Source organism: Protomyctophum parallelum (genome assembly GCF_964188405.1).
Source record: "Protomyctophum parallelum genome assembly, chromosome: 19".
NCBI lineage: Eukaryota > Metazoa > Chordata > Actinopteri > Myctophiformes > Myctophidae > Protomyctophum > Protomyctophum parallelum.
The window spans coordinates 3,802,624-3,830,518 of record NC_139717.1 but is presented as its reverse complement, the minus strand read 5'-3'; the positions used below and the strand labels follow the sequence as shown (position 1 = coordinate 3,830,518).

At 42.6% G+C, this 27,895-nt stretch overlaps 1 protein-coding gene across 1 annotated transcript in view; it reads right to left on the bottom strand.

Annotated features, from left to right (window-relative positions):
• Positions 1–22,374: 22,374 nt before the first annotated feature.
• The window catches only part of bmf2 (BCL2 modifying factor 2), a 23,359-nt gene continuing 17,838 nt past the window's right edge, over positions 22,375–27,895 (bottom strand). The window contains exon 4 of the mRNA XM_083790142.1: positions 22,375–22,941. Coding sequence (XP_083646268.1) covers positions 22,819–22,941 — 123 coding nt within the window. The 3' untranslated portion in view covers positions 22,375–22,818. The remainder of the gene's footprint in view (positions 22,942–27,895) is intronic.

Genomic DNA, 27,895 nt, shown 5'->3' with positions numbered 1-27,895 from the left:
TCAGAGTTACAGACCCATAAGGGCCCATTTGGTTACAAATTATCATTTAGCTGGGTCCCCCCTGGAACTCCCTCAGGTACCCCTGGGGGTCCCCGGACCCCACTTTGGGAACCACTGGGTTAGATTATTACACTTTACTTTTAGCAGATATTAATAATCAGGAATGTATAACCTTCAGTAGATTTATCCAGAACGACAAAATGCCAGGGAATCGCACATCTATAACGTCTAAAGTTGTCTGTGTTCATTTTCTTTCTTTCTTTTCGTTTTTTAAGTCTCTGCAGACACAGTAGACAGTTTTTCCAGGTACTATAATAAAAGAAATGTGCACACTGAAGCAGAATTTAGAAAACATCTTCGCTAGTCTAGTATCGCCTTTCATAATATTCACAGTGCTTTGTGTGCATATATTTGGCAGCATTAAAATTCATTACACGTGAGTGTTTTGTTTTCCAAATTGATTGACTCTTTTGATTATTGTCTTTACTGTGTAGCTTTCCACCGCTGCCAGCCAGCTGAGACGGACGAGGGGACGTCTGTTAACCATTCAGACCTGGGAACCATTCTAACAAATGCCTTCTAAATCCTGACCACTTTTCCTGTCAGTTGTGCTCAAACTATATCACGTCAAGGACCCCCAAAAAATGATATGTAATTGGCCGCCGATCCATCATCTGAAAATATGTTGTTCCAGGGACCCCCCCCCCCCCCCCTCCCAGAAGCAAAGATTTGAGTTAAAAACGTTTGCAAGAAAATGCAAGAATATATTCAAACATTTGGGCCACATTTTCACGATTTTCAAAAATAGCAGACCTACAAGCTCGTAGCGCGGCACTCGGTGCCGCGCTATGAGCTTGTAGATCTGCTGTAGATCTGCATTCTACAAATGCCTTCTAAATCCTGACACTTTTCCTGTCAGTTGTGCTCAAACTATATCACGTCAAGGACCCCCAAAAAATGATATGTAATTGGCCGCCGATCCATCATCTGAAAATATGTTGTTCCAGGGACCCTCCCCCCCCCCCTCCCAGAAGCAAAGATTTGAGTTAAAACGTTCGCTCTGCAAGAATATATTCAAACATTTGGGCCACATTTTCACGATTTTTCAAAATAGCAGACCTACAAGCTCGTAGCGCGGCACTCGGTGCCGCGCTATGAGCTTGTAGATCTGCTGTTTTTCATAGCTAAAGTGCTTGAAGCACCAAAAGGGATTGGGCCGGCCAAAGCGGGTTAATGCTGTAATTCGATGTGATGGGCAAACAAAGAGAGCGCTCCTAATGTCTTCCCTCAGAACACAATCGCTTTCCCGTCTCACTGTTATTGTTTCTCTTGCTCTAGCCTAAGTATAATTTCCTCAGAGTTCAACGGGAAACAACTGGAAGGTCCCGGCAGTTCACCCTCGAGGCCTGGAAGAAAATACTGGAAGCTTTAATATAGACTCAGTTGGACACTCTCCTGGTTTAACCCGACGAGGGGAAATTAATAATGACTGAACGCCACATGGGGCTACATACAGTAGAGAATGCTGTGAAATAAAATCAGAGAGAGAGAGAGAGAGAGAGAGAGAGAGAGAGAGAGAGAGAGAGAGAGAGAGAGAGAGAGAGAGAGAGAGAGAGAGAGAGAGAGAGAGAGAGAGAGAGAGAGAGAGAGAGAGAGAGAGAGAGAGAGAGAGAGAGAGAGAGAGAGAGAGAGAGAGAGAGAGAGAGAGAGAGAGAGAGAGAGAGAGAGAGAGAGAGAGAGAGAGAGAGAGTTCCCGTAGGCTACCTGGCTAGACTGCCCAATACTCTAGTAGTGAAACTAAAACATGTTTACAAAAGTATGAGGACAGTAAATATTTCCAAACAACTGTACAGAAATCTGAAAAAAACATTCCGTAGCCAAGCATAAACCCTGCCTTGTTTGAGCTACCATTAATTGTGAGAATTTCACAGATGTGTACACGCATGTACGCACCACATGCACGCACGCACGCACGCATAGTGTAATTAACTTGTGTAGGCTGATAACTAAAATACAATAGTTGAAAGCTATATCTACAAAAAGGCCTTATTCTTCAGGTACTTATTGGTGCATACTCTGAGTAAGCTGTGCTTGTTCACTGGGTGATACACGGGAGGGAAAGGCTTGCATCTAGAGTTTGTTTTCAAGTTGGTACCGACACAGTTTGAGTGTTCTTCACGGTTGCCCGGGCCTTTCTAACCCACTGTGTGTACAGTGCGTACGGTTGTTGTGAGAGGTCTTTTCTAACCCACTGTGTGTACAGTGTGTACGGTTGTTGTGAGAGTTCTTTGTCATGTCCACAACACCACACTGGCTGCTTGTTTATCCTGCAATAACCCAACTAGTCAGTTCTTTTGTTCCCGTATACCACCATTTCTACCAGGCTTACGCTTTGCCATAAATATCCTGTCTGTCTGCATGTGTACATACATGCACATGCAGCCAGACGGTACCACAGTGTGTGTGTATGAACACGCACAGCCAGGCGGTACCACAGTGTGTGTGTGTGAACACGCACAGCCAGACGGTACCACAGTGTGTGTGTATGTACACGCACAGCCAGACGGTACCACAGTGTGTGTGTATGAACACGCACAGCCAGACGGTACCACAGTGTGTGTGTGTGTGAACACGCACAGCCAGACGGTACCACAGTGTGTGTGTGTGAACACGCACAGCCAGACGGTACCACAGTGTGTGTGTATGTACACGCACAGCCAGACGGTACCACAGTGTGTGTGTATGTACACGCACAGCCAGACGGTACCACAGTGTGTGTGTATGTACACGCACAGCCAGACGGTACCACAGTGTGTGTGTATGTACACGCACAGCCAGACGGTACCACAGAAACCATGGGGTGTTTTTCACTACCTGCATGATAATCATCTCTTAACAGTCACAGAAACACACACACACATGGCGCTTTAATGAGCCTCATAGACACACACACACACACACACACACAGCTCTCTCTCTCTCTCTCTCTCTCTCTCTCTAATGCTGTGCAAACAGAGTTGTTGAATACGAGGGTTTAAATGCATTTTGAGTCGTCAGCAGGATGTGTTGACGTACGGCATACAGTTTGCTATTATAGCGTGGAAAAATAACCCCTTCCTACAATATACTGTAAGTCCTCTTTTGCTATCACTCAGATGGAGATAGAATGACTAGAATTCTGAAAGCGAATGCATAATGAGACAGAGAGAGAGAGACACAGACACAGAGAGAGACGGAGCTGTTTTCCTATCTGCTGAAGCCTCATCTGTCTTGAATTAGACGGCAGTCACCACCATGTAAATACCCCCTTATCATCTGGGTTGTTTATCGGCCCCTGATGGAGGGGTCCGGGATGGGGCCGACAATGGTTCCACGTCAGTTTGTCCACGCACAAAGTCCCCCCGGAGGCATGTCTCAACTCATATGGGTCACAATTACCTTTTATTACCGTTGGAGGTGGACGAAATAATGCTCTGTGAGGGACGGGGGGGGGACACTGGGACAGGCTGTGTAACTAACTATACAGCTATCAGGAAAAGGCCTTTGTACTATAGCGAGTGTGGCCTCTAAACCAGCATAGACGAGTAATAAAAAACAAATGCATGAATAGATTAATAAAACAAATAATAATAATTTAACAAAATTATACACTTGCGAGTGTATTGATTTCAATTAATCAAAACGATGTGTAAGGTTTACTTTAGGCATGTACTGGTGTCTGTCTGGACATGACTCATTAGTTGTTCTACGGTCCACAAAGCAGCGGATCTGTGACAGAAATCACACAGTTTCCCCCTCAGCTGCACCATGGGCTGTGGAGCTGGCAGCAGGGACTGCCCTTTTACCCGTCTGTAAAACAACTGCCCTCTGCAGACCATGAGTGCAGGATTTACTGTGGTGAAAGAAATGAAAATGCCCTCCTCTCCTCTCCTCTCCTCTCCATGCCATAACCCTGATAATTGCTTTTTTTCTGAACTCTCCTGATCTTGAACGCAGCCTTTTGCATTGAAAGAATTGAAGAATTTGTTTAGAAATAGGTATGTCCCGATACACTTTTCTCGCTTCCGATCCGAACCCGATACCTCAATTTCTGTGTTAGCCGATACCGAATACCGATACCAGTGTCGTGATCTCATGTTGTGTTTATAGCTACAGTATCTAGCTATATATCTCATGTTGTGTTTATAGCTACAGTATCTAGCTATATATCTCATGTTGTGTTTATAGCTACAGTATCTAGCTATATATCTCATGATGTGTTTATAGCTACAGTATCTAGCTATATATCTCATGTTGTGTTTATAGCTACAGTATCTAGCTATATATCTCATGTTGTGTTTATAGCTACAGTATCTAGCTATATATCTCATGTTGTGTTTATAGCTACAGTATCTAGCTATATATCTCATGTTGTGTTTATAGCTACAGTATCTAGCTATATATCTCATGTTGTGTTTATAGCTACAGTATCTAGCTATATATCTCATGATGTGTTTATAGCTACAGTATCTAGCTATATATCTCATGTTGTGTTTATAGCTACAGTATCTAGCTATATATCTCATGATGTGTTTATAGCTACAGTATCTAGCTATATATCTCATGTTGTGTTAGGGGTTCAGTGTCTTGCTCAAGGACACTTCGACAGTAACTCTGGGGGAGCCCGGGTTTGAACTGGCAACCTTACGGGCACTCTACCGCTGAGCCACCGCCGCCTCCCGTGTTTATAGCAGACTCCTCACTCAAATGTGCACTTGCAGTTTGGGGCAACTCCAAAGCAAACTCCCCATGCCCCTGTGTGGGATCTGTGGTTAGACTGGCATAGTGTCAACCCCCTTACCCCTGTGTCAGATCTGTGGTTAGACTGGCATAGTGTCAACCCCTTACCCCTGTGTGGGATCTGTGGTTAGACTGGCATAGTGTCAACCCCCTTACCCCTGTGTCAGATCTGTGGTTAGACTGGCATAGTGTCAACCCCTTACCCCTGTGTCAGATCTGTGGTTAGACTGGCATAGTGTCAACCCCCTTACCCCTGTGTCGGATCGGTGGTTAGACTGGCATAGTGTCAACCCCCTTACCCCTGTGTGGGATCTGTGGTTAGACTGGCATAGTGTCAACCCCCTTACCCCTGTGTCAGATCTGTGGTTAGACTGGCATAGTGTCAACCCCTTACCCCTGTGTCGGATCTGTGGTTAGACTGGCATAGTGTCAACCCCTTACCCCTGTGTCAGATCTGTGGTTAGACTGGCATAGTGTCAACCCCTTACCCCTGTGTCGGATCTGTGGTTAGACTGGCATAGTGTCAACCCCCTTACCCCTGTGTCAGATCTGTGGTTAGACTGGCATAGTGTCAACCCCCTTACCCCTGTGTCAGATCTGTGGTTAGACTGGCATAGTGTCAACCCCCTTACCCCTGTGTCAGATCTGTGGTTAGACTGGCATAGTGTCAACCCCTTACCCCTGTGTCAGATCTGTGGTTAGACTGGCATAGTGTTAACCCCTTACCCCTGTGTCAGATCTGTGGTTAGACTGGCATAGTGTTAACCCCTTACCCCTGTGTCGGATCGGTGGTTAGACTGGCATAGTGTCAACCCCTTACCCCTGGCTGTGTCTGATCTGTGGTTAGACTGGCATAGTGTCAACCCCTTACCCCTGTGTGGGATCTGTGGTTAGACTGGCATATTCACCGATACCGATATTATGACCCGATATGACAAATAAGGGCCGATCCGATACAGTATCAGGAGATCTCTATTATAAATCCATGTAATGGCCGCGTCTCCAGTATAGCCAACAAGTGCGGGGTCGTCGCGCCCGGGAAAATCTATTATCTATAGATCGGCTATTTTCTTCCAAAAGTGCCCTCTTACGGAATGTCAGCGCCTGCCTCTCTCACTCTCTCTCACACGTCCCTGGATGGCATCCCAGTTACGTCGTTGCCACACCTGACATCATGCCCTTCCAGGCCCAGTTGGACCTATTCTCCAAGGACAGGAAATGTATTTCCTCGGAGGATGGAACCACACCCCATCGTATACCCCCCCCCCCCCCCCCCCCCTTCTAGGTTTTCATCACCTATTCATGCTTTTCTGGCTTTGAGAAAGACTCTCCATGGTGCGCTGCTTGCACACACTTACAAGACTGCAGATGGATATCGCTTGTTAGTGTGCAAATTGCTTGGTACAGTGCAGGTCACATCGGATGAATAACTGAATCAAATTGCTTGGTACAGTACAGCTCTCCACTAGACTGTGTTATACTGTTCATGTTTCTCTGCGGTACATATTATTCCAGGAGGATGTTTAATACTTTAGCTGCTTAGAGGGCTGTTTCATTCGGATATATAAAGCAACATAGGCTAATATACTGTACTGAGTACAGTGGTGTAAATGTGTAGCAGAGGCCTACAGTACACCTAATAAATATCTCCCTCGACTACACGGGGGGGGGGGTTTCCCTTTGGCTGAGAGATTTGGTTTCCCACAGAAAAGAGTCAGGTTAGAGTTATGAATCCAGGTGGTTACAGATTAATTGATGGTGCCACAAATCTGCAATGTTTCTTTTTTCAAATACATTTTATCCCGCGATTTTGTAACCCATTTCTTTCACCCAGTGTCAATTATCCAATGTAATCCTGGGCACTACACTTCCTCTAGTGCCATCCTAGGGGGGCAGCGGACTGACCTCATGCTTCCTTCTATGCATGAGGAGTCCAAGCTGGGGGGAGTTTCCCCGGCCGGGACGTAGCGCATGGAAGGAACACAGGGGGAGGTCGTTTAGAGACCAGGATTACTGGATTACAAATCTGCAATATTTGCTCAACTTGTGATACAGTAGCTGTAGAAAGATAGGTAGTTCCATTGAGTAGCATGCTGCAGTAGGAATCATTGACACCTAAAGATAGGTAGTTCCATTGAGTAGCATGCTGCAGTAGGAATCATTGACACCTAAAGATAGGTATAGTTCCATTGAGTAGCATGCTGCAGTAGGAATCATTGACACCTAAAGATAGGTAGTTCCATTGAGTAGCATGCTGCAGTAGGAATCATTGACACCTAAAGATAGGTAGTTCCATTGAGTAGCATGCTGCAGTAGGAATCATTGACACCTAAAGATAGGTATAGTTCCATTGAGTAGCATGCTGCAGTAGGAATCATTGACACCTAAAGATAGGTAGTTCCATTGAGTAGCATGCTGCAGTAGGAATCATTGACACCTAAAGATAGGTAGTTCCATTGAGTAGCATGCTGCAGTAGGAACCATTGACACCTAAAGATAGGTAGTTCCATTGAGTAGCATGCTGCAGTAGGAACCATTGACACCTAAAGATAGGTAGTTCCATTGAGTAGCAAGCTGCAGTAGGAATCATTGACACCTAAAGATAGGTAGTTCCATTGAGTAGCATGCTGCAGTAGGAATCATTGACACCTAAAGATAGGTAGTTCCATTGAGTAGCAAGCTGCAGTAGGAATCATTGACACCTAAAGATAGGTAGTTCCATTGAGTAGCATGCTGCAGTAGGAATCATTGACACCTAAAGATAGGTAGTTCCATTGAGTAGCATGCTGCAGTAGGAATCATTGACACCTAAAGATAGGTAGTTCCATTGAGTAGCATGCTGCAGTAGGAACCATTGACACCTAAAGATAGGTAGTTCCATTGAGTAGCAAGCTGCAGTAGGAACCATTGACACCTAAAGATAGGTAGTTCCATTGAGTAGCATGCTGCAGTAGGAATCATTGACACCTAAAGATAGGTAGTTCCATTGAGTAGCATGCTGCAGTAGGAATCATTGACACCTAAAGATAGGTAGTTCCATTGAGTAGCATGCTGCAGTAGGAACCATTGACACCTAAAGATAGGTAGTTCCATTGAGTAGCAAGCTGCAGTAGGAACCATTGACACCTAAAGATAGGTAGTTCCATTGAGTAGCATGCTGCAGTAGGAATCATTGACACCTAAAGATAGGTAGTTCCATTGAGTAGCATGCTGCAGTAGGAACCATTGACACCTAAAGATAGGTAGTTCCATTGAGTAGCATGCTGCAGTAGGAACCATTGACACCTAAAGATAGGTAGTTCCATTGAGTAGCATGCTGCAGTAGGAACCATTGACACCTAAAGATAGGTAGTTCCATTGAGTAGCATGCTGCAGTAGGAATCATTGACACCTAAAGATAGGTAGTTCCATTGAGTAGCAAGCTGCAGTAGGAATCATTGACACCTAAAGATAGGTAGTTCCATTGAGTAGCAAGCTGCAGTAGGAACCATTGACACCTAAAGATAGGTAGTTCCATTGAGTAGCAAGCTGCAGTAGGAACCATTGACACCTAAAGATAGGTAGTTCCATTGAGTAGCATGCTGCAGTAGGAATCATTGACACCTAAAGATAGGTAGTTCCATTGAGTAGCAAGCTGCAGTAGGAATCATTGACACCTAAAGATAGGTAGTTCCATTGAGTAGCATGCTGCAGTAGGAATCATTGACACCTAAAGATAGGTAGTTCCATTGAGTAGCATGCTGCAGTAGGAACCATTGACACCTAAAGATATGTAGTTCCATTGAGTAGCATGCTGCAGTAGGAATCATTGACACCTAAAGATAGGTAGTTCCATTGAGTAGCATGCTGCAGTAGGAACCATTGACACCTAAAGATAGGTAGTTCCATTGAGTAGCATGCTGCAGTAGGAACCATTGACACCTAAAGATAGGTAGTTCCATTGAGTAGCAAGCTGCAGTAGGAACCATTGACACCTAAAGATAGGTAGTTCCATTGAGTAGCATGCTGCAGTAGGAACCATTGACACCTAAAGATAGGTAGTTCCATTGAGTAGCAAGCTGCAGTAGGAATCATTGACACCTAAAGATAGGTAGTTCCATTGAGTAGCAAGCTGCAGTAGGAATCATTGACACCTAAAGATAGGTAGTTCCATTGAGTAGCATGCTGCAGTAGGAATCATTGACACCTAAAGATAGGTAGTTCCATTGAGTAGCATGCTGCAGTAGGAATCATTGACACCTAAGATAGGTAGTTCCATTGAGTAGCATGCTGCAGTAGGAATCATTGTCACCTAAGATAGGTAGTTCCATTGAGTAGCATGCTGCAGTAGGAATCATTGACACCTAAAGATAGGTAGTTCCATTGAGTAGCATGCTGCAGTAGGAATCATTGACACCTAAAGATAGGTAGTTCCATTGAGTAGCAAGCTGCAGTAGGAATCATTGACACCTAAAGATAGGTAGTTCCATTGAGTAGCATGCTGCAGTAGGAATCATTGACACCTAAAGATAGGTAGTTCCATTGAGTAGCATGCTGCAGTAGGAATCATTGACACCTAAAGATAGGTAGTTCCATTGAATAGCATGCTGCAGTAGGAATCATTGACACCTAAAGATAGGTAGTTCCATTGAATAGCATGCTGCAGTAGGAATCATTGACACCAAAAGCCATTAGAAGGTGATAATTGTAGTGTCAGACTCGGCACTCTCTAGTCTACAGGACATAACTGTATGAGGTCAGTGAGATCAGTCGTCAGTCTGTGAGCGGTGCCTAACCGCTCCATTGGTGTGTATGTCTGTCTCTGTGTCTGTATGAGAACGGACAGCTGCAACACCTCGCCAATACCGCTGGATGGCACTATGTTGATCAGCGTCTCACGCACGCATGCACGCACTTTAAAAAACTGAATGTAATTTCCTATGCTGCTGGTTTTTGTATTGTATTGTCCTTCTTGTTTTTGTATCTATGGCTGTCTGTATATGTTGAGTATGAACCAAGACAAATTCCTATTTTGGCTCATGTTATTGATTCTTGCCTTCACTTAACCTGCCGAAGAAAAGAGATGGGTATATAACTGGACTATGTTTATAGCAAATATATATTACCTAACAGTTGTGTGACAATTAACACTCGATCACTCATCTAGGAAATTGGGATCATGGACAACTTAGAACGTTGCGGTACCACTGAAGCATCGCATGTCAATGTTGACACGTTGCATGTGAACATGTAGGATTAGGTAAAGGGATGCACCGATCCGATACTCGTATCGGAGATCGGCGCCGATCCAGGCTAAATTCTAGATCGGGTATCGGATCGGTGGCCAATCCATTATCCGATCCGATCCGATAATTATGTGTAATTACAGTATGAAAACAACTCTACCTCCTCTGTGACACAGCAGTGTAGTATTGACAGTATAACATGTGGAATGCAGCCAGGCTAGCCTGCGCACACATTAACCTGGTCTAATTGTTGCACAGTTATTTAATAAATAATTCAGTGCATTTATATCTGTGTTGTTACATTTTGTTTTACAAAGTTGGGAAAGTAATGTTTAACTCAAGCCTTGATGTTGCCTTACACAAAATAATGATTCCAGACTCCACACAGTGAGGCATACAGCTTAATAGGTTATTACGTTTCTTTGTGGGGGGTATCGGATCGGTACTCTGTATCGGCAGATACTGGACCCCCATGTATCGAAATCGGTAACGAATGCCAAAAGCCGGATCGGTGCATCCCTAATTTAGGTTTAATAGGAAAACCAATTTGAATATCAAAACTAAAGGAAGTAGAAACAATACGAGAGTAAAATGGCAGCTACAAATTATACAAACAACAGGTTTTGTGATTTAAAAGAACTGGGAATTGCAACAGACCTATAGCTGCCATTTTCTGGGAGGTATTGTTCCAGAAATATGGTGCATGAAACCAGAACGCTGCTTAATCTCCACATTAGGGACGTATAAAGCAGACCTGTCCCAGACGAACGGAGAGCGACCGATGTCTGGACGGTTCATGAAATCGCACAAGATCAGAGATGTTTTTTGGCCCTGAACCATTTCCATTAACCCATTTTGGGCGGGAAACCCTTTTGGTGTTCTAACTAAGCATTATGTTATACTTTAGCTATTGAAAAATAGCAGATCTACAAGCTCATAGCTTGCTCATAGCGCGTCACCAAGTGCCGCGCTACGAGCTTGTAGATTTGCTATTTTGAAATATCGTGAAAATGTGGCCCAAATGTTTGAATATATTCTTTCGTTTTTAACTCAAATCTTTGCTTCTGGGAGGTCCCTGGAACAACAACAGATGGGGGGGTGGAGGCATATAACATATAATCTTTGGGTCCTTGACATGAATATTGAGCACCACTACTGATGCAGAAACACAAGTTTTTCAGAAAACTGTCATGATTTTGAAGACATTTCTTTATAAATTTCCCTATAACACTAAACGGGCTGACCGGCACCCATTTGGTGTCGGCATCATGTTATGCTTTAGCTATTTAAAAAAATAGCAGATCTACAAGCTCATATCGCGCCACCGTTGGCGCGATACGAGCTTGTAGGTCTGCTATTTTTGAAAAATTTAAGAGCGACTGACATTTTTAGAATCTGATCTCGGGTCAGAATGGGTTCATCAGACAGTGTGTGTCCGGCGGTCGGCGGAAACCTCGTATGAATCTGATCTCGGGTCAGAACGGGTTAAGAGAACAGAGCGGAGGCGATCAGATCATCAGAGATATCAGCCTGAACACCCTCAGAGATATAAGGCAGCTTGGCTGTGGACTGACTGGGTGTGTCCCTCGGTGACTGGCCTGAGCAGCAGACAGAGAGGCCTTTGTTTGGCCTGCAGCTTCAGGGCTGCATGTCTCCAAAAGTGCTGAGCCAAGCAACAACATCCCCCCACGTCACCCCCCACTCCTTCTCTCCCTGTTTCTTCCCACAGACAACCCCCACAACCACCACCACCACACACAGCCGCACATGTACACTCCCATCAGTGTTTACCACCACCACCAGTCCCAAGAGACTAGCTTTAGGGAGAGGGGGAGGAGGGATGTATAGGAGGGGTACCACAGGAGAGTTTAATTAACAGCTATAGTGGCATAGAGACCAACTTCTTCTTATTGGTCTCATATTATGTGACCAAATTTGACTGGGAGACTGCATTGGATTTTTTTGAATTTTGTTTTTTCATGTCATATCAAAGCAGGAATCATATAGCTTCAAATTGACATATTGGTTGTTCAGTTTGACCCACCAGTTTTGGAGAAAACAGCGAGTTGAGAAAGCAGGCTTGATAGGTTCACTTCTGTGGTCTCTAACATTACAATAGCTACATGTTTAAGCATTCTTTTCATATTTACATGTCAATTTCAGCTCTGACACTTATTTCAGACATGCTCTAGTATGTGACGAGTCTGCCTGTGCTATTAACTCATTTTGAAAAAAAAAAAAAAAAAAAAGGTTTTTCTCCTCTGGTGAAAAGCTGAATGTGCGCGATGGCAGTCTCTCAGTCAAATCTGGTCACATATGGTCTCTATGGAATTATCTGTCTGTGTCGGCGCTCCATGTTGCATCTTTAAGGTCATTACACACTGGCGAATTAGCGACGCGATGCGAATAAGCGATCTGAAAATGCGAAATATTGCATGTTGCAGTTCGCCTGCGAATCTCTGCAAAATACGACACCAGAGCGAACAAATAAAGCGAAAACGGTCGCATTTTCGCACATTCGCACATTCGCCACTGATGTGGAAGCTTGCATGGACTTCAATTGTTTTTTTTTTAAATGCGAATTATTCGCACGAATATATCGCGTCGCTAATTCGCCAGTGTGTAATGACCTTTAATGTGGCAATGTACTGTATAAAGCGTTTCTGTTTAACCCATTCTGACCTGAGATCAGATTCATACGAGGTTTCCACTGGACACACACTGGTCTGATTAACCCATTCTGACCTGAGATCAGATTCTAAAAATGTCAGTCGCCTACAAGCTCGTATCGCGCCACTCGGTGGCGCGATATGAGCTTGTAGATCTGCTATTTTTAAATAGCTAAAGCATAACATGATGCCGATGCCCGGTCAGAATGGGTTAAATTGAATACTTGGTAGTCGGCTAACGGATTACCACCGGTATGTATGTCAGCAAATCAGCAAATTGAGCATTACATCATTACGTTTGTGTTATTACCACCAATATCCCTCAACTACTGTACGAACTGCGGGAGGATTCAAAGAACTCTCTTCAGCAGAAAACAAGGTTTATGTCTGTTTATACTGGCCCTGCTTACAGTTACAATCTCCCTGTTGAGACTTTGCCAAGATAGTTAGATGCATTATTGAATGAGCACCGGCTCATTTGGTTCTGGGAAACAGTGGGACATCACATTTCACGTACACATTTAAATCACAACATCAAGATGACTGGGAGTCCCAGAACTCCAGACTGAAAACATGTCAACATCTAATCAATCACAAGGCACACAGTGTTACAAACTCAGAACTCAGAGGAATATTCAGAGTAGCAGAAAAAACAACACAGTGATGGCACAGTCTCTCTCTGAAGTAAGGCTGACAATCCCAATTTAGCAGACTGTTTCGCTTTGGTTTTAGACATCTTGCACAGTGCACTATGCAAATAATGGCTTGAGCAAGTACAGTCTGTCTGTCAGCCAGTGATTTAGTGTTCAGTGTCTATGTTTAAACATAACTCCCCATTGTCAACACAAACTGCTTGTTTGAACACAGAAACAGGTGTGCGGTGCACCATGTGGGTAAATTCGCCAAAAGGTGACAACTTTAACCATAATGAACCCTAACATCACCATTCTGGGGTAAGCATGGGTGTATGTAAACAGCCGATCTACAAGCTCACAACGCTGTGCATAGCAAAACGTTGTGAGCATTGTAGATCGACAAAATTTGTCAGAGGTATTTAGACAGATCTATAAGTGTAGAAGGAAAAAAGGAGGGGCCGAGGGGGGGCTGGGGGGGGGTATACTCCAATCAACTAAATGTATAGGGTTTTATACATGAATGTTCAGTGGCGTGCACAGACATGTAGAGGGCAGGTGCTCAAGTGAAAAAAGGGCACCTTGTGCAGCGCGTGAACCGGCCGGTTGCCTTAATAGTGTGAGATTATAGATTTTGGGGCATAAATAATATATGGAAGCTTTTTTTCTCTCCAAAAGGGCACATTTCTGTCCAGAGGGCAAAGGGCAGTTGGTGCTCTAGCACCCCCTAGTGTCTATCTGTGCACGCCACTGTGAATGTTGAGTACTGGCGTTGTTGGTTTGTCCTGTAGCTGTCATGTATCTGTTGTCTGTCCTGTTTTATGTACAAACTTCAATAAAACTACTTGAATAATCACAAAAACAAACAACTAAATGTATAGGGTGTGTAAGCGGGTTAATTTGTCACTCAAAGCTACATTATCTGTGTGGTGTCAACACTATACTGTGACCATATCATTATAGTTAACAGAACAGGTGCTGCGTGTTACGACTCGCATCAACAAAGTGCACTGATATCTTTGTGAGGTTCAGGAGCGGCCGGCTCTTTGGAAACATAAGTTCTTAATGTTCCCGAGGCCATGTCTGTCTGTCTGTCTGTCTGCACACTCCCATGTGTTAACCCTCCCTTACACCCCGGTCTGCACAAAGCAGTTGCCCGGGGGGGGGGGGGGGGGGGGGGGGGGGGGGGGGGGGGGGATCAGGATCATCACAGAACACAGGTGACAGAAGTGTGAATCACAGCGTATTTAAGGTCGTACTTCCCCTGAAGGAGACCCACAGGCATATTATAAAGATAGAGTGCTAATGTCACTCATTGCCTCAAAGCCTTCTGAAACGCTTCATTGTTTGCACTAAATTACTTTTCAGGCCAGGCTCTTTTCAACAGCAGTAACACTAGTGTCTATTCATTGACAGCAGTTTACCGTTTTCAAGGATTATGTCAGCTGTGATTTTTTCTTTTCTCGTGTAGAAGCAAAGGGTGTTCAGAGGCAAAGAATTCTGTGTGAAAGTCCTGGTGCACACATTAGTTAGTTAGCTAGTACAGTAGCATGTTTTATTATTAGTTGTGCTTTGAATCATTTTGAAGTGAATGTTAAACTGTTATATGTGAAACTGGTAAATAGTAAAAATAGTAGATCTACAAGCTCATAGCGTGGCACCGAGTGCCGCGCTATGAGCTTGTAGGTCTGCTATTTTTGAAAAATTGTGAAAGTGTAGTGCAAATCTTTGAATATATATTCTTTCAGAGCGAACGTTTTTAACTCAAATCTTTGCTTCAACATATTTTCAGATGGGGGTCGACGGCCAATTTTTGGGGGTCCTTGACATGAAAATGTTTGAGAGCCACTGACATAGAGAAACATGAGGTTTTTCAGAAAACTGTCAGGATTTAGAAGACATTTGTAGAATCGTTCCCAGGTCAAAATGGGTTAATAATACATGTATCATCGTCAAATCACGACACATAATAGATGTCTGACTCAATATCTGACATAATGGTGCAATGTTTGGTCAAATGTCATAAAGATCAATTATTGACACATTAATTGTCTACAGAACGTAACTATTCATCGTCATATAGAATAGAGACACTCTCAAGACATTTCCTTCCCTTTCCTTCAAATAATGATATAAATTGATGTTGAAGAATGATGTACATTTTGTAGCTTTGCCCTTGTTTTATCATAACTGTCACGTGACATGACACTGCTTGGCTTTTCTTTTCTTTCTTTCTCCATTGCTCTGTAAAGCACTTTGAGCTGCATTTCATGTCTTGAAAGGTGCTATATTATTTGTATTTGTATTTGTATTTTTACTGAACATGATGTTGACATATTGACCATGCTGACCAGGCAGTCCAGTTGGTAACAAGAAGACTCACCCCGGTGCGTGCCCGTTTTTCCTCCCGGAATTTTCCCCAGTGAGGGGGATAACTTTGTAATATTATGCTATTGGCTGTTTGTATTCTTTTTGGAAAAATATAAAAAGATACTCCTGTGGAAAGGCTATATTATATTACTTATATTGACCCTATAAACAATGTAGTATTATTTAGTATATGTAAGGTTTTGCCCCCTCAAATGGTACCTCGTCAGATAATCCCCACATATCCTACAACAACTTCTGTGAACAGACTTCACTGTAGTAGCTTTTCATAAATTATATTTCTGCTGTCATGAAAGTTTATAGTTAGAGAAATTCAAAGTCCAGCCGTCTGCTGTCCAGCCTCTCCCACCCCTCACTGGGGAAAGTTCTGGGAGGAAAACAGAAACGGGGTGAGTCTTCTTGTATTCGTCCAGTTTAGTGTAACATCTGATATTTGGAAATCAATTACATGAATTTAAATAAACTACACAATACAAATAAAGCTTACATTTTAATTGGGTGTGTGTGGGGGGGGGGGGGGGGGGACCAGCATATATAGACTCAACTTGGTTGACCGAATCTTCAAGGGATATATATATATATATATATATATATATATATATATATATATATATATATATACTACTAGGCCCTCTCCTGTTTTTGCTCTACAATAATAAATATCTTAGCCAAGAATAACTCTTTGAGCTATAGTAGATCTGCTAGCTTCACTGAACGACAGCCCCAGATTAGGGGTTGAAGTGTGTTTTTTTTTCCTGCTATACTTCCGAGCAAAGCTTTTCTGTATCCTCCAAAGACATCCTCATTATTCTCTGTCTGGTGAACACGCACGACCAAAGCTTATTTATAACACTGCTCACAGTTAACCCGTGTTGAACGGGAACCCCTTTTGGTGTTTTAAAGCATTATGTTATACTTTAGCTATTGAAAAATAGCAGATGTACAAGCTCATAGCGCGCCACCAAGTGGTGCGCTACGAGCTTGTATAGGTCTGCTATTTTTGAAAAATCGTGAAAATCTTTGAATATATATTATTACAGAGTGAACATTTTAACTCAAATCTTCCCTGGAACAACATATTTTCAAATGGGGGGTGGGGGGGGCGAGGCATTATTACATATAATTTTTGGGGTCCTTGACATGAAATATTGAGCACCACTGAATCACTGATACAGAAACATAAGGTTTTTCATTTCGACGTCAGGCCCAAATAGGTTAAGATGGCAGACAGTAAAACACAAAGCCGCCATGGAATGTTCATAAACTTTTAATGACGAAAAAAATAAAAGAAATAAAACAGCAATGTACCCATTTAACAACAAAAGGAAATCTGTTGAAAATTCAGAATTATAAAGATGTCTAGATCCAAAGCTCTTTATGTACAGCAATATTGCACTAGAAAAGAAAACGAACATCCCTGGACCCTCATCCATGCTCCTTTTTCCTTAATCCACCCTCCATGTTTTGTATGTTCCCATGCTTTTGCTGATGAAAAGAAAAAACGTGCAGTTCAGACAGAGACACCTCAAAGACAACACAGCCAACGCGTGGAACGGAACTGCTACATCTGGACTGGGTCTCACTTCATAGGGCACAGCATGAGCGTGCAATCCTTGAGACCGCCTCTGAATGTGAAGATAGAAGAAGAGATTAAAAGGGGTCCAAACTTCACCACTTTTCAACCTATCTTTATTTAACCCCATTCTGACCTGAGATCAGATTCACACGAGGTTTCCACTGGACACACACTGGTCTGATTAACCCCATTCTGACCTGAGATCAGATTCTAAAAATGTCAGTCGTTCTTCGATTTTTCAAAAATAGCAGACCTACAAGCTCGTAGCGCGCCACTCGGTGGCGCGCTATGAGCTTGTAGATCTGCTATTTTTCAATAGCTAAAGCATAACATGATGCTAACACCAAAATGGGTTCCCGTTCAGAATGGGATAATAGGTCCTCACTAATAAATAATCATGATCAAATGGCACGATTTGTTTCTCCTAGTAGCCCTCCTATGAGACACAGACTGAGTAGGGGGAAAAATCGTGGGCAGTCTAGAAACCGTCCTCCAGTAAAATCATCATTAGGCAGATTTCTTTCTTAAATCAAGATTTATTTTTTGTATACAAAAAATGTTTAGATTTTCATTATCGTGAGAACGATGGCTTCCATTTTCGCATTGCAACTTTTCAGGACTAGAAAGCCTGCAGTTTCTATTAGCTTATATTCCCCATCGACGATGTCACTGGAAGACGGTTTCTGAACTGCCCACAGCCCTCCTATATGAGACACAGACCGAGTAGAAAGAAATCGCGCGGACCTATTGTATGAAGATATGTTGAAAAGTGGTGAAGTGGTCCTTTAAGGGACTCCCCGTGCATATATACACAGGAAAAAACCAAAAGTTACAAAATGTAACCATATTTGTTTCTATGAAATATTGAAATGTAACTTTATAACACCGAAAATAAATCATGGAACCTTTTACGGGTCAATTAATTTGGTTACATTTTGTATCCTCTGGGTTGTAAGTTAACTCACAGTGTGTATAAGTGCCCAAGGAGTTTAAAATAAGCTCTGTGTGGTTCGGTTTGTGTTTGTGTATTAAAAGAGATACTGTGGTTTTCACTGAATTACATTACATTCAAACCCTTAAGATACAGATTTGTCAGGAATGTTGGACATGCACTTTTAACTCCATATACATATTGGAAAAAAAAGCCCTTGAACTCAGAGTTGATACAGCGGACTTGCCCCCAAAATCGATAGAAAACCAAAAACTATTAAAAAAAAGATGCCACAACATTGAAAAAGCAATTGTAAAAAAAAAAAAAATTAATTATTCTTCTGTTTTTACAAAAGGCATGGAAAAATTCCGCTATAAAGTTTTATAAAGATAACAATAGCTGTGGCGAATTCATGTTTTTTTTATGTATAAAAACACCAAATCACAGCACTTAACAGTTAAGATGCACTCTTTCTTGGATATTCAAAAGAACCGAATCAATAAATTTGATATTCAAGACACTGAAGGTTGAACATAAGTTTTTTTTTTCTTTTCCTTTCTTTCAGTTGGGGCTGCAGCGGTGGTTGGTTAACGATAGGCTCATGGCATGCTTAACATATCCTCCATCATGTCTCGCGCCTATAAGTTCATCACGACACGCTGTGAACTTATAGATGTGCTATTTCTGCACGCATGACACCGTCATACGACAAAGTATAAAGGTACAGTCACCCAAGCACAAATGGCTATAGGGACTGCAGGCCAATTGAGAAGAAGTGAAGGACTTGTTTCTGTCAAGCTTCAGAGCAACATCACCACCGTATGAGTAACCCGCACAGCCCCATCTCAGAGAGAAAAGAACACTGGGCACCACGGTGTCTCATTCCATCGCTCCGCACAACGTGAACCCACAGCCCTACTAGATTATATAGATAATAAAGCACAGAATCCTAGCCAATAAGCTAGCTCAAATCCAGCATATTAACAGATCTTAAAAGAGATTTAAGAATCTAGAGGGGAAGTTTCAGCACAGGAGTAGAAAGAGAGGCGCAAAATATACAGGTATAAAAAAAAAAACGTGTTTTTTTTTTTTTTTTTTTACAGTGCACATTGATTGCAAACAGTCGTCTCCGATATTAAGAAGGTTTCATGTCGTGAATGTCGCCACGTGGAAGTCAAAAGTTTTGCCCCTGTGCCTGGTGAGCGTCTCCATGGGAATATAAACTGTGTACACACACAGTAAAACTCTGTTTGTAACTCTGAGAGGATACAAATCTGACCAAATAAGACCCTTACAGATCCACGTAGATGTTCTCAAGAGTCAAACTAACACTTGGGATTTATTTGACTGTGTGGCATGGAGGGCAAAACACGCGACACTGCCCCCACTGTTACATTATGCTGATTTCAGATCAGCCCAAGGCCATTGTCTTTAGATAACTAGTGGTGGTGGTGGTGAGTGTGGACGATCATGTGGCAGGTCTGTCGCTCACAAGGCACATTTTGTGCATTTGATTGTCTGTTGTTCATGTGATTTTTTTTTTTTTTGTAAGGGACTCACAACAGCTTGTGAGAGAACACACGAGGCACATGGCTTTAGTCCAAAACCTCTCGGCGCACAAAACACTGAACCCCAACTGCACGTCGACAACAAGATATAGAAACCGACCGTACACACACTGAGATAGCATCTATACAGTAGCACTGAGCAAATATACACAAATAAATTAGAATAAATACTTTAAACAAAAAAAACAAAAACAAAATAGAAATATAATTGAACAGGCTTTCCAGGGAGTAGTTCAACGTGAAGTCAAGACGAACGGAGAAAGAGGGGGAGCGTGAGACGGCTTAGACGAGTCACGGCTATACTTCTATTGGCTCAGCGTTCAGTGTATTGCAGGAAACACGTTTTTGGTTCAGCTGTGTGATCCAAAAACATCCTGACCGTCTGTAACTCGTGGCAACCGCTTTCTGAGCATTAACCACTTAAACCCTCTAAACCAGAGTAGGAGAGTACTAGCAGTGACACGCTTTGATCTCTTATGGGCTTTAGTTCCAAACATTGCTCCTATGGCTGGAACTATCCCATTGAGATAGAATGAGCACTTCCGCATTCCATTTGTTACAATGGGAGTCAACGCTAAATTACTCTAAACGTCAGTGGTCCCGTCCTCCTTTTTTTTATTTCTCCCTCTGCACAAAATCTCATGTTGAAATCAGCCGATGTATAACCTCACAACACGTCACGTTGCTACATGTTATGTGAGCTTGTAGATCTGCTATTTCAACTTTTGTTGAATGTTCACCTATTGTGACACGGAATAGGGATGCTAGGGTTCAGGTGGTTAAAATGGAAAAACGCTTTTGGAAAGGGTGCCAACGTTCTGCTAACCGACCCGGTTCTTTGTTCAGCATGGGCTGACGTTTCATGGTCTGTCAACACAGGCCGATGTGCAGCAGACTTAGGCCCTTATTTATCAACGCGGTGTACACCCAAAATTACACCGGGTGTACACCAGGTTGATAAATAAGGGACACAATGAGCTCCAGGTAAAAGAACTACTCCCAGAATAATAATTAAAAAAAGAAAGAAAAAAAAAAAAGAAAAGAAAAACATCAGTGTCTTCAAACATATCCATATTAACCAATTTACAATAGATTTAAATCATACATTTATTTGATAAATCTCTCTAAAACATAAATGTTCCATTTCATCAATAAAGACCTTATTATTTACTTCTTCTTCTTCTTTACATTGAAAGAAACAGTGGCTGTGTCATCGTCACAAAAAGATTTGTTGGCAGTCACATCACACAGGGATGTAGGCAGCGCGAGTTGTGGTGAGAAAAGGTTCAGGAGCACATCATCAGAGTTGTGGTTGAAAATAAAAGGTTCAGGAGCCCATCGGACGCTCTCTTTACTAAGTTCTCAGTCAAGTTGAACAGTACCACTGGCAGTATGGTGAAAACAAAGTCTTTCTATAGAAAAGAAGAACAATCTTGAGTTGCACATACTGCACATAGTAATACATTTATAACTATTTTGATCAGTGCTTTAAGACAGCGAGTTGCAACTGCTGTGAAAATTAATATTCAACACAAAAACAAAATGCTTTTTCTTTTTAAATGGGGTCTGAATTTGAAGCCAAAAGTCGTCATAGCAAGTCGGTAACAAACACATTGTTCAAAGAACATATTTTAGATCAATTTGTCAATTTGATTGTAAATGCAATTGATCCCTAAAACCCATGATTTATACTTGGTTTGCACACTGTGCAAGCAAGTATAAACAAGGCATCAGATTTCACCTTTTTCCGCTGGCTTCAATATTGCTCCATTAAAACCGAAATGCACATGACTTTCCCAGCTGACCCATGACGATACAGCAGAATGCCGATGCATATAATGCAGTGAGAGATCAATTACGATTGTCAGTCAAGCCAGAGGAATAAATCCTGGAAAAAGCTTGAGAAAATTAAACAATTTCATCCAAAGCCTTTCAGCTGTCTTGATTGTTCACATTTCCCTGATTGTAAAAAATCTCACAAAGTGAGACTTTGTTGTTCCAGTTTGATAAATTTGTGCTTGGGTATTTGGTTTCAAAAATTACTTCAGATTTGTTTTTAGATTCAAGATTGTACACAGACAAGAAGTGCATGTTGTGACCACGAATCATAAGAATTAATGCCTCAAACACAAATTCTCAAATCACCGTTTTACGAGTTCCCCGGTCTTGAGGTTATATTTGATTGAAAGCAGATCGATATCTTAGGATCTTTAGTACATCAGACTAAATTCAAGTACACGTACGTACATCTATACTTGAAATCAGGAGGATAAAACTGGACAACATTAGGGTCATTGAAGCCACTTCAGTGGTAATTGTACATTGCTGATGGATTCATGCATGTCAGTGAGAGACATGGTTCATTTTCAGTTAAGGCCGGTGAGATGTCTAAAATGACCAACAGTGCAACACCAGCATAAACACCACAGAAACTCTTTTTTTGAAACAAACCAGTGTGGAACAGTTAAGGTTAAGTACGGTACAAGGGTTTTTTTTTTCTTCGGTTATTCCTCGAATACATCAGAAATGTGCCTTGTACAGTAATATGTCATTGAGTAACTTCAGCACATAAAATAAACGTCCATGTCCACAGTTTGTTCCCCCCAAAGAGGTCCCTAATCCTAAATTCATCCCTTACTTATGATTTCCTTTATGCAAATAATAAGTGTATGAACTGTGGCAGGAGAGAATAAGGCATTCCCTGGACTGATGATGGAGGTCCTTCAAGACTTTAAGATATACCAAACAAGAAGAGAGCAATTTACTGTACAAAATAGGTAATCTTACAAATATTTCGAAAATATCTCTTCAAATGCAATGGCTTCTTCTTGGAGAGACGAAAAAAGAAGGGGGGGGGGGGGGGGGGGGGGAAAGCAACCGAGTCTCCGTCCAGCGGTGACGAGCATTTTTCTTCATCATCATCATCGTCTCAACTTCATTTACAAAAAAATGAAAAGGAAATCCAAAACCCGTGTTCCATCTTTTACAGTGCCATCATCTCAGTGTTCTGGAGGGAGAGAAACGACAGAGGGCCGAGGCGAGGATTCCCTTCATCTCTGTTCTCCTCTCAACCGGGGGACGACAATAATGGGCTGTCGTGGAAACAGGAAGCCAAACAGTGCCATTGGAAGGCGCATCCACATCGGCAGATGTACTCTCTGGTGCCTCAGGAACTGTAACAAAGGACGGGAAATGCATTTTAGTATCGGTGAGAGCGGAGGCATAATGTTTGCAATGTCAAGGTGTTTTTTCGATGTACACTTTGTAAACCAGCCTTTTTCATAAACAACCTATACTGTGTACCATTTTTAAACTACAGACAAAAGCAACAAGAAGAACCGTCCTACTTGACCACATGAGCAGAAATTATGTACTGTATGTACATTAAGAATATGTAATTAAGCAGACATTACGTTGTGGATGGCCATGACAACAAACCCAAGACAAAAACTTCATTACGAGTCATTATTTATTCTAACATTTTTATTAAATTGTAACTTAAGAAATAAGTTCAAACTGTTCACTTCATCTTTGGAAATGTCCTTCCTTCCTATCCTTCACTGGCATGTCTGTCTCTGTCCATGTATTAGCACTCGCTCTTTCTCATCTGCAGAACTTGGGAGTTTCAACAAGCTTTCAGTAGAATTTAGTATGAATGTTGTTGATCGTTTTAAAGCTATAACTGGTTTAGGTACAATTTACAATTTAGGCATTTAGCAGACGCTCTTAATCCAGAGCGACTTACATTAAGCAAGAACAAAAAAGCATGGGAATACATCACATAAAAACATTTATCAAGAAACATGCGTAAGCTAAGAAAGTAACAGTGGAATATCTATATAATGAAGCTATACATATAAACTATACATCTATACTACTATGCTATACATGTGTACTATGACTTGCTATGACTACATACAATGCAATTATAGTGCTGTCTACAAAACATGCTATAAGTCTGTATCAAATGCTATCTAAGTCTACAGAAATGCTATCTAAGGGGGTAGGGTAGGGGGCCATGATGGAGTCTAAAAAGGTGGGTTTTCAGACTACGGCGGAAGATTGGGAGTGATGCTGCAGTTCTGACTGCAATGGGAAGTGCATTCCACAGTTTTGGAGCCAGAAGGGAGAAGAGTTTGGGACGTGTGGAGCGTTGTCCCGGCGTTTTTAGTGAGGGTACTTCCAGCTTCCCTGCGTTGGCTGATCTAGGTATTTTCCCCAAGTCCTGATCAAAGTCAAAAGGTAACAATCTGGACACTGGAATAGCTTTCTTGCCATAAACAAATGTTTGTTTTGAGCATGTTATTCTTTATCACAGACATATCAATGTAGAGAGACAAGAAACCATGTTTAGAGACAGACAGAGAGAGAGAGAGAAGTGAGGCATGATGTGAGGCAAGACAGGGTCCGGACTTGATCTCGGGTCCTCATGCTCACTACAAGCATGTCTACAAGCTGGCTGAGCCACCAGACCCCCCCCCCCCACCCCCCTCACCAATCTGTTTATTTCTAAACTGAAAGTCTTTTCTGATTTCCTTTCCTCATGACGTAATGTCTCTGAGGTGAAACCCCCTGTTATGTGAGCCGTGGTAAGCCCCGTCAGTCACTTATAGGACACATGACATATGAGCCTCTTGGATGTTTCCACAACAGTAGCTTGTGTTTTCTGGGAAAACGGTGTCTGTCTGTCTGTCTGTCACACAACACACTGTGTGCCTGTATATGTCTGTCTGTCTGTCTGTCACACAACACACTGTGTGCCTGTATATGTCTGTCTGTCTGTCTGTCACACAACACACTGTGTGCCTCTATATTTCTGTCTGTCTGTCTGTCTGTCTGTCTGTCTGTCTGTCACACAGCACACTGTGTGCCTGTATATGTCTGTCTGTCTTGTCACACAACACACTGTGTGCCTCTATATTTCTGTCTGTCTGTCTGTCTGTCACACAGCACACTGTGTGCCTACGTATATATGTCTGTCTGTCTGTCTGTCAGACAACACACTGTGTATGTTTTATAACACTTTATCTTTTTTTTGTCAACCGCCAGCCAGCGATCAGATTCACTACAACACTCCCAGCGCTGCTTGTTTTCATTACTTAAACCTATATGTAACTACCAAGTTCAAAGGGCCACAACATTCAGACTAAAGCCCAACACACAACCGTCTGTGAACGCCGCGCGTCAAAACAGCCGCTATTCTCAATGAACCTATCCCACAGCGGCGGCGTCAGACGCGCGCGTTCACGCCTCGCCTGACGCTCCGATACGCCACTCCGATTACGCCACTCCGATACGTGTGCTCCGGGCGCACACACAGGCGTTGCCGCGTGCCTGTGCACGCCTGTGCACGCCTGTGCCGCGTCGCTGCGTACCCTCTTCACAAGGGCATCTTACTGTCATAAGCAGTGACTTTGAAATTAATAAAAGATAGAATAAAGATAGGCTACTTAAAAAATATATGAATGGAAATAGTTGGGGGACAGAGAATTTTAAAAATAATGTATGAGATGTATGGCTAGTGTTGGCCACATTCAATCCAGGGGTGGATCTACAGCTGGGCCTGGACGGGCCCACCGCAGGTCCATGAGGTGACACGCAAACTTTAGACACCGACATGTGCTCCGCTAAAAAATACCTGGTCGATTTTACGACTCACAAAAAAAGCAGCCAGTGAAATAAATAGTCATATATATAGACGACGTCGAACCGGTTATTATAATATCTAAGCTTAGAGAACTCAGGCACTAGTAGACACATTCTGTATTACTTTTCATCTTAAAGGCATTCAACAGTAAGATGCAAAGAGAAATGATGAGAGCAGGATGAGAAGGGGACAGGCCTGCGTTGCAAAACATCACAGCGCGGTAACATCCTACCCTCCACCTCCGTTCGCTTCAGGTCTGAGGCTCTGCCTCTCTTATCTGCTTTAACCAACTTAAATGTCAGCCTATAGTATGAGCAGAAAAACCTCAAAGTGATATAATAATAACAAAGCTTTTCAGAGAATGCTCCCCATATTTCATCACCGCTGGGGCTCACACAGCCTAATGGTGAAGTCAGTCGAATACATTATCAACAACAAGGCGAGCGGAAACCGACGTGGTTTTGCATCTCCTTTGGAAATGCCTTTTTCCCCCCATAGTTCTGTCACTTTTGGTTGCGGGGTTTTGTAAGCAGACGATAAAGGAGATTCTGCTCCAGACCCCCCTCTCTCTCTCTCTCTCTCTCTCTCTCTCTCTCTCTCTCTCTCTCTCTCTCTCTCTCTCTCTCTCTCTCTCTCTCTCTCTCATTCTCTCTCTCTCTCTCTCTCTCCTCTTCTCTCTCTCTCTCTCTCTCTCTCCGCCTGTCATGTCTGTTTTCTGATCTCCCGCTGGGCTTTCTGAGAGTCCTGAGTTCAGATATTGCGTTCAGTTGCATAAGCATTCTGCCTGCTTAAATCTCTCTATCTCTCCCTCTCTCCTCTCTCTCTCTCTCTCTCTCACTCCCTCCAGAGAGCGAAGGTCTCTCTACCAGCCTAGCAATCAGTGTCGGCCACAGGCTATTTGATGCCGTACAAGCAGACGGTGCTGAATTGAACCAGCGCCACTAAACGTAACCCTAATTGTCCTTAATTGCCTTAATTCTACACTACAGAGCTTATTTTAAACAGTACCCTGTCTTGTTCCACTTGGGACCCGTGTTTCTGCACTGCTTTGGGTGGGTAGTGGAGGAATTGTGTGTGTGTGTGTGTGTGTGTGTGTGTTGTGTGTGTGTGTGTGTGTGTGTGTGTGTGTTGTGTGTGTGTGTGTGTGTGTGTGTGTGTGTGTGTGTGTGTGTGTGTGTGCCCGCACACGTGTGCTTGTGGGAGTGTGTTTTGTTTGGCCATTTTTAGCTTAATGCGCCTTAACAGTTTCCGTGCCGGGAATGGATTACTCCAGGTTAATGTCGCTGCCATAAAAGACTTACGCGACTTTTGTTTTATGTGTTTAATCCGCCGTAATGTAAACAAAAAAAAGAAAATTCTTTTTCGCCGCTTAGGAAGAGAGGAGGTGCATTTCGTGTTGACAATGAACCGGAAATCGTCACATGCTGTGAGCTGCTAGGGCTTCTGGGAAATTGAGGCCAATGCAAACGCATTGGGTTCAACGCCTCATGGAGGCGGGTCCTGTGCTGCCTCTTCTCGGTGTAGCAAGATGGCGGGTGGTTCGATCGTTCATAACAAACGGGGGGAGCTATTTTCGTCGCGATTTTCGCGGATTAAAAGCCCAAATAATTCAGCGTGTGTGCTCTAAAGGTAATACAACAATCTCGGCAGTGAAGGGGGGGTTGATTAAAATGCGGGTTAATCGTAAAAAAACAGTCAAACTGTTAAACAAGAAAGGAAACCAAAATGTTTGGTCCGTGGCTTACAGGCTGTACTGTACATACATTATAGGAAGGGGGTGTGCGTGTGTGTGTGTGTGTGTGTGTGTGTGTGTGTGTGTGTGTGTGTGTGTGTGTGTGTGTGTGTGTGTGTGTGTGTGTGTGGTGTGTGTGTGTGTGTGTGTGTGTGTGTGTGTGTGTGTGTGTGTGTGTGTGTGTGTGTGTGTGTGTACCTACCCCCCTTAGTTAGCACTTCCGTAGACTTAGATAGCATTTGATACAGACTATATAGCATGTTATGTAGACAGCACTATAATTGCATTGTATATAGACATAGCACGCCATAGTACATATGTATAGCATAGTAGTATATATGTATAGTTTTATATGTATAGTTTCATTATATAGATATTCCACTGTTACTTTCTTAGCTTACGCATGTTTCTTGATAAATGTTTTTATGTGATGTATTCCCATGCTTTTTTGTTCTTGCTTAATGTAAGTCGCTCTGGATTAAGAGCGTCTGATAAATGCCTAAATTGTAAATTGTGTGTGTGTGTGTGTGTGTGTGTGTGTGTGTGTGTGTGTGTGTGTGTGTGTGTGTGTGTGTGTGTGTGTGTGTGTGTGTGTGTGTGTGTGTGTGTGTGTTTTGGTTTGCAGAATGTGGGACATACTGATATTATTGGCTTGGCTCTGTAACCATTTAATGTAATAATTATATAATAATATAATAATAATAATATACAATACCATCTACTTCTAGACTAGCACGCTCTGCTCAAC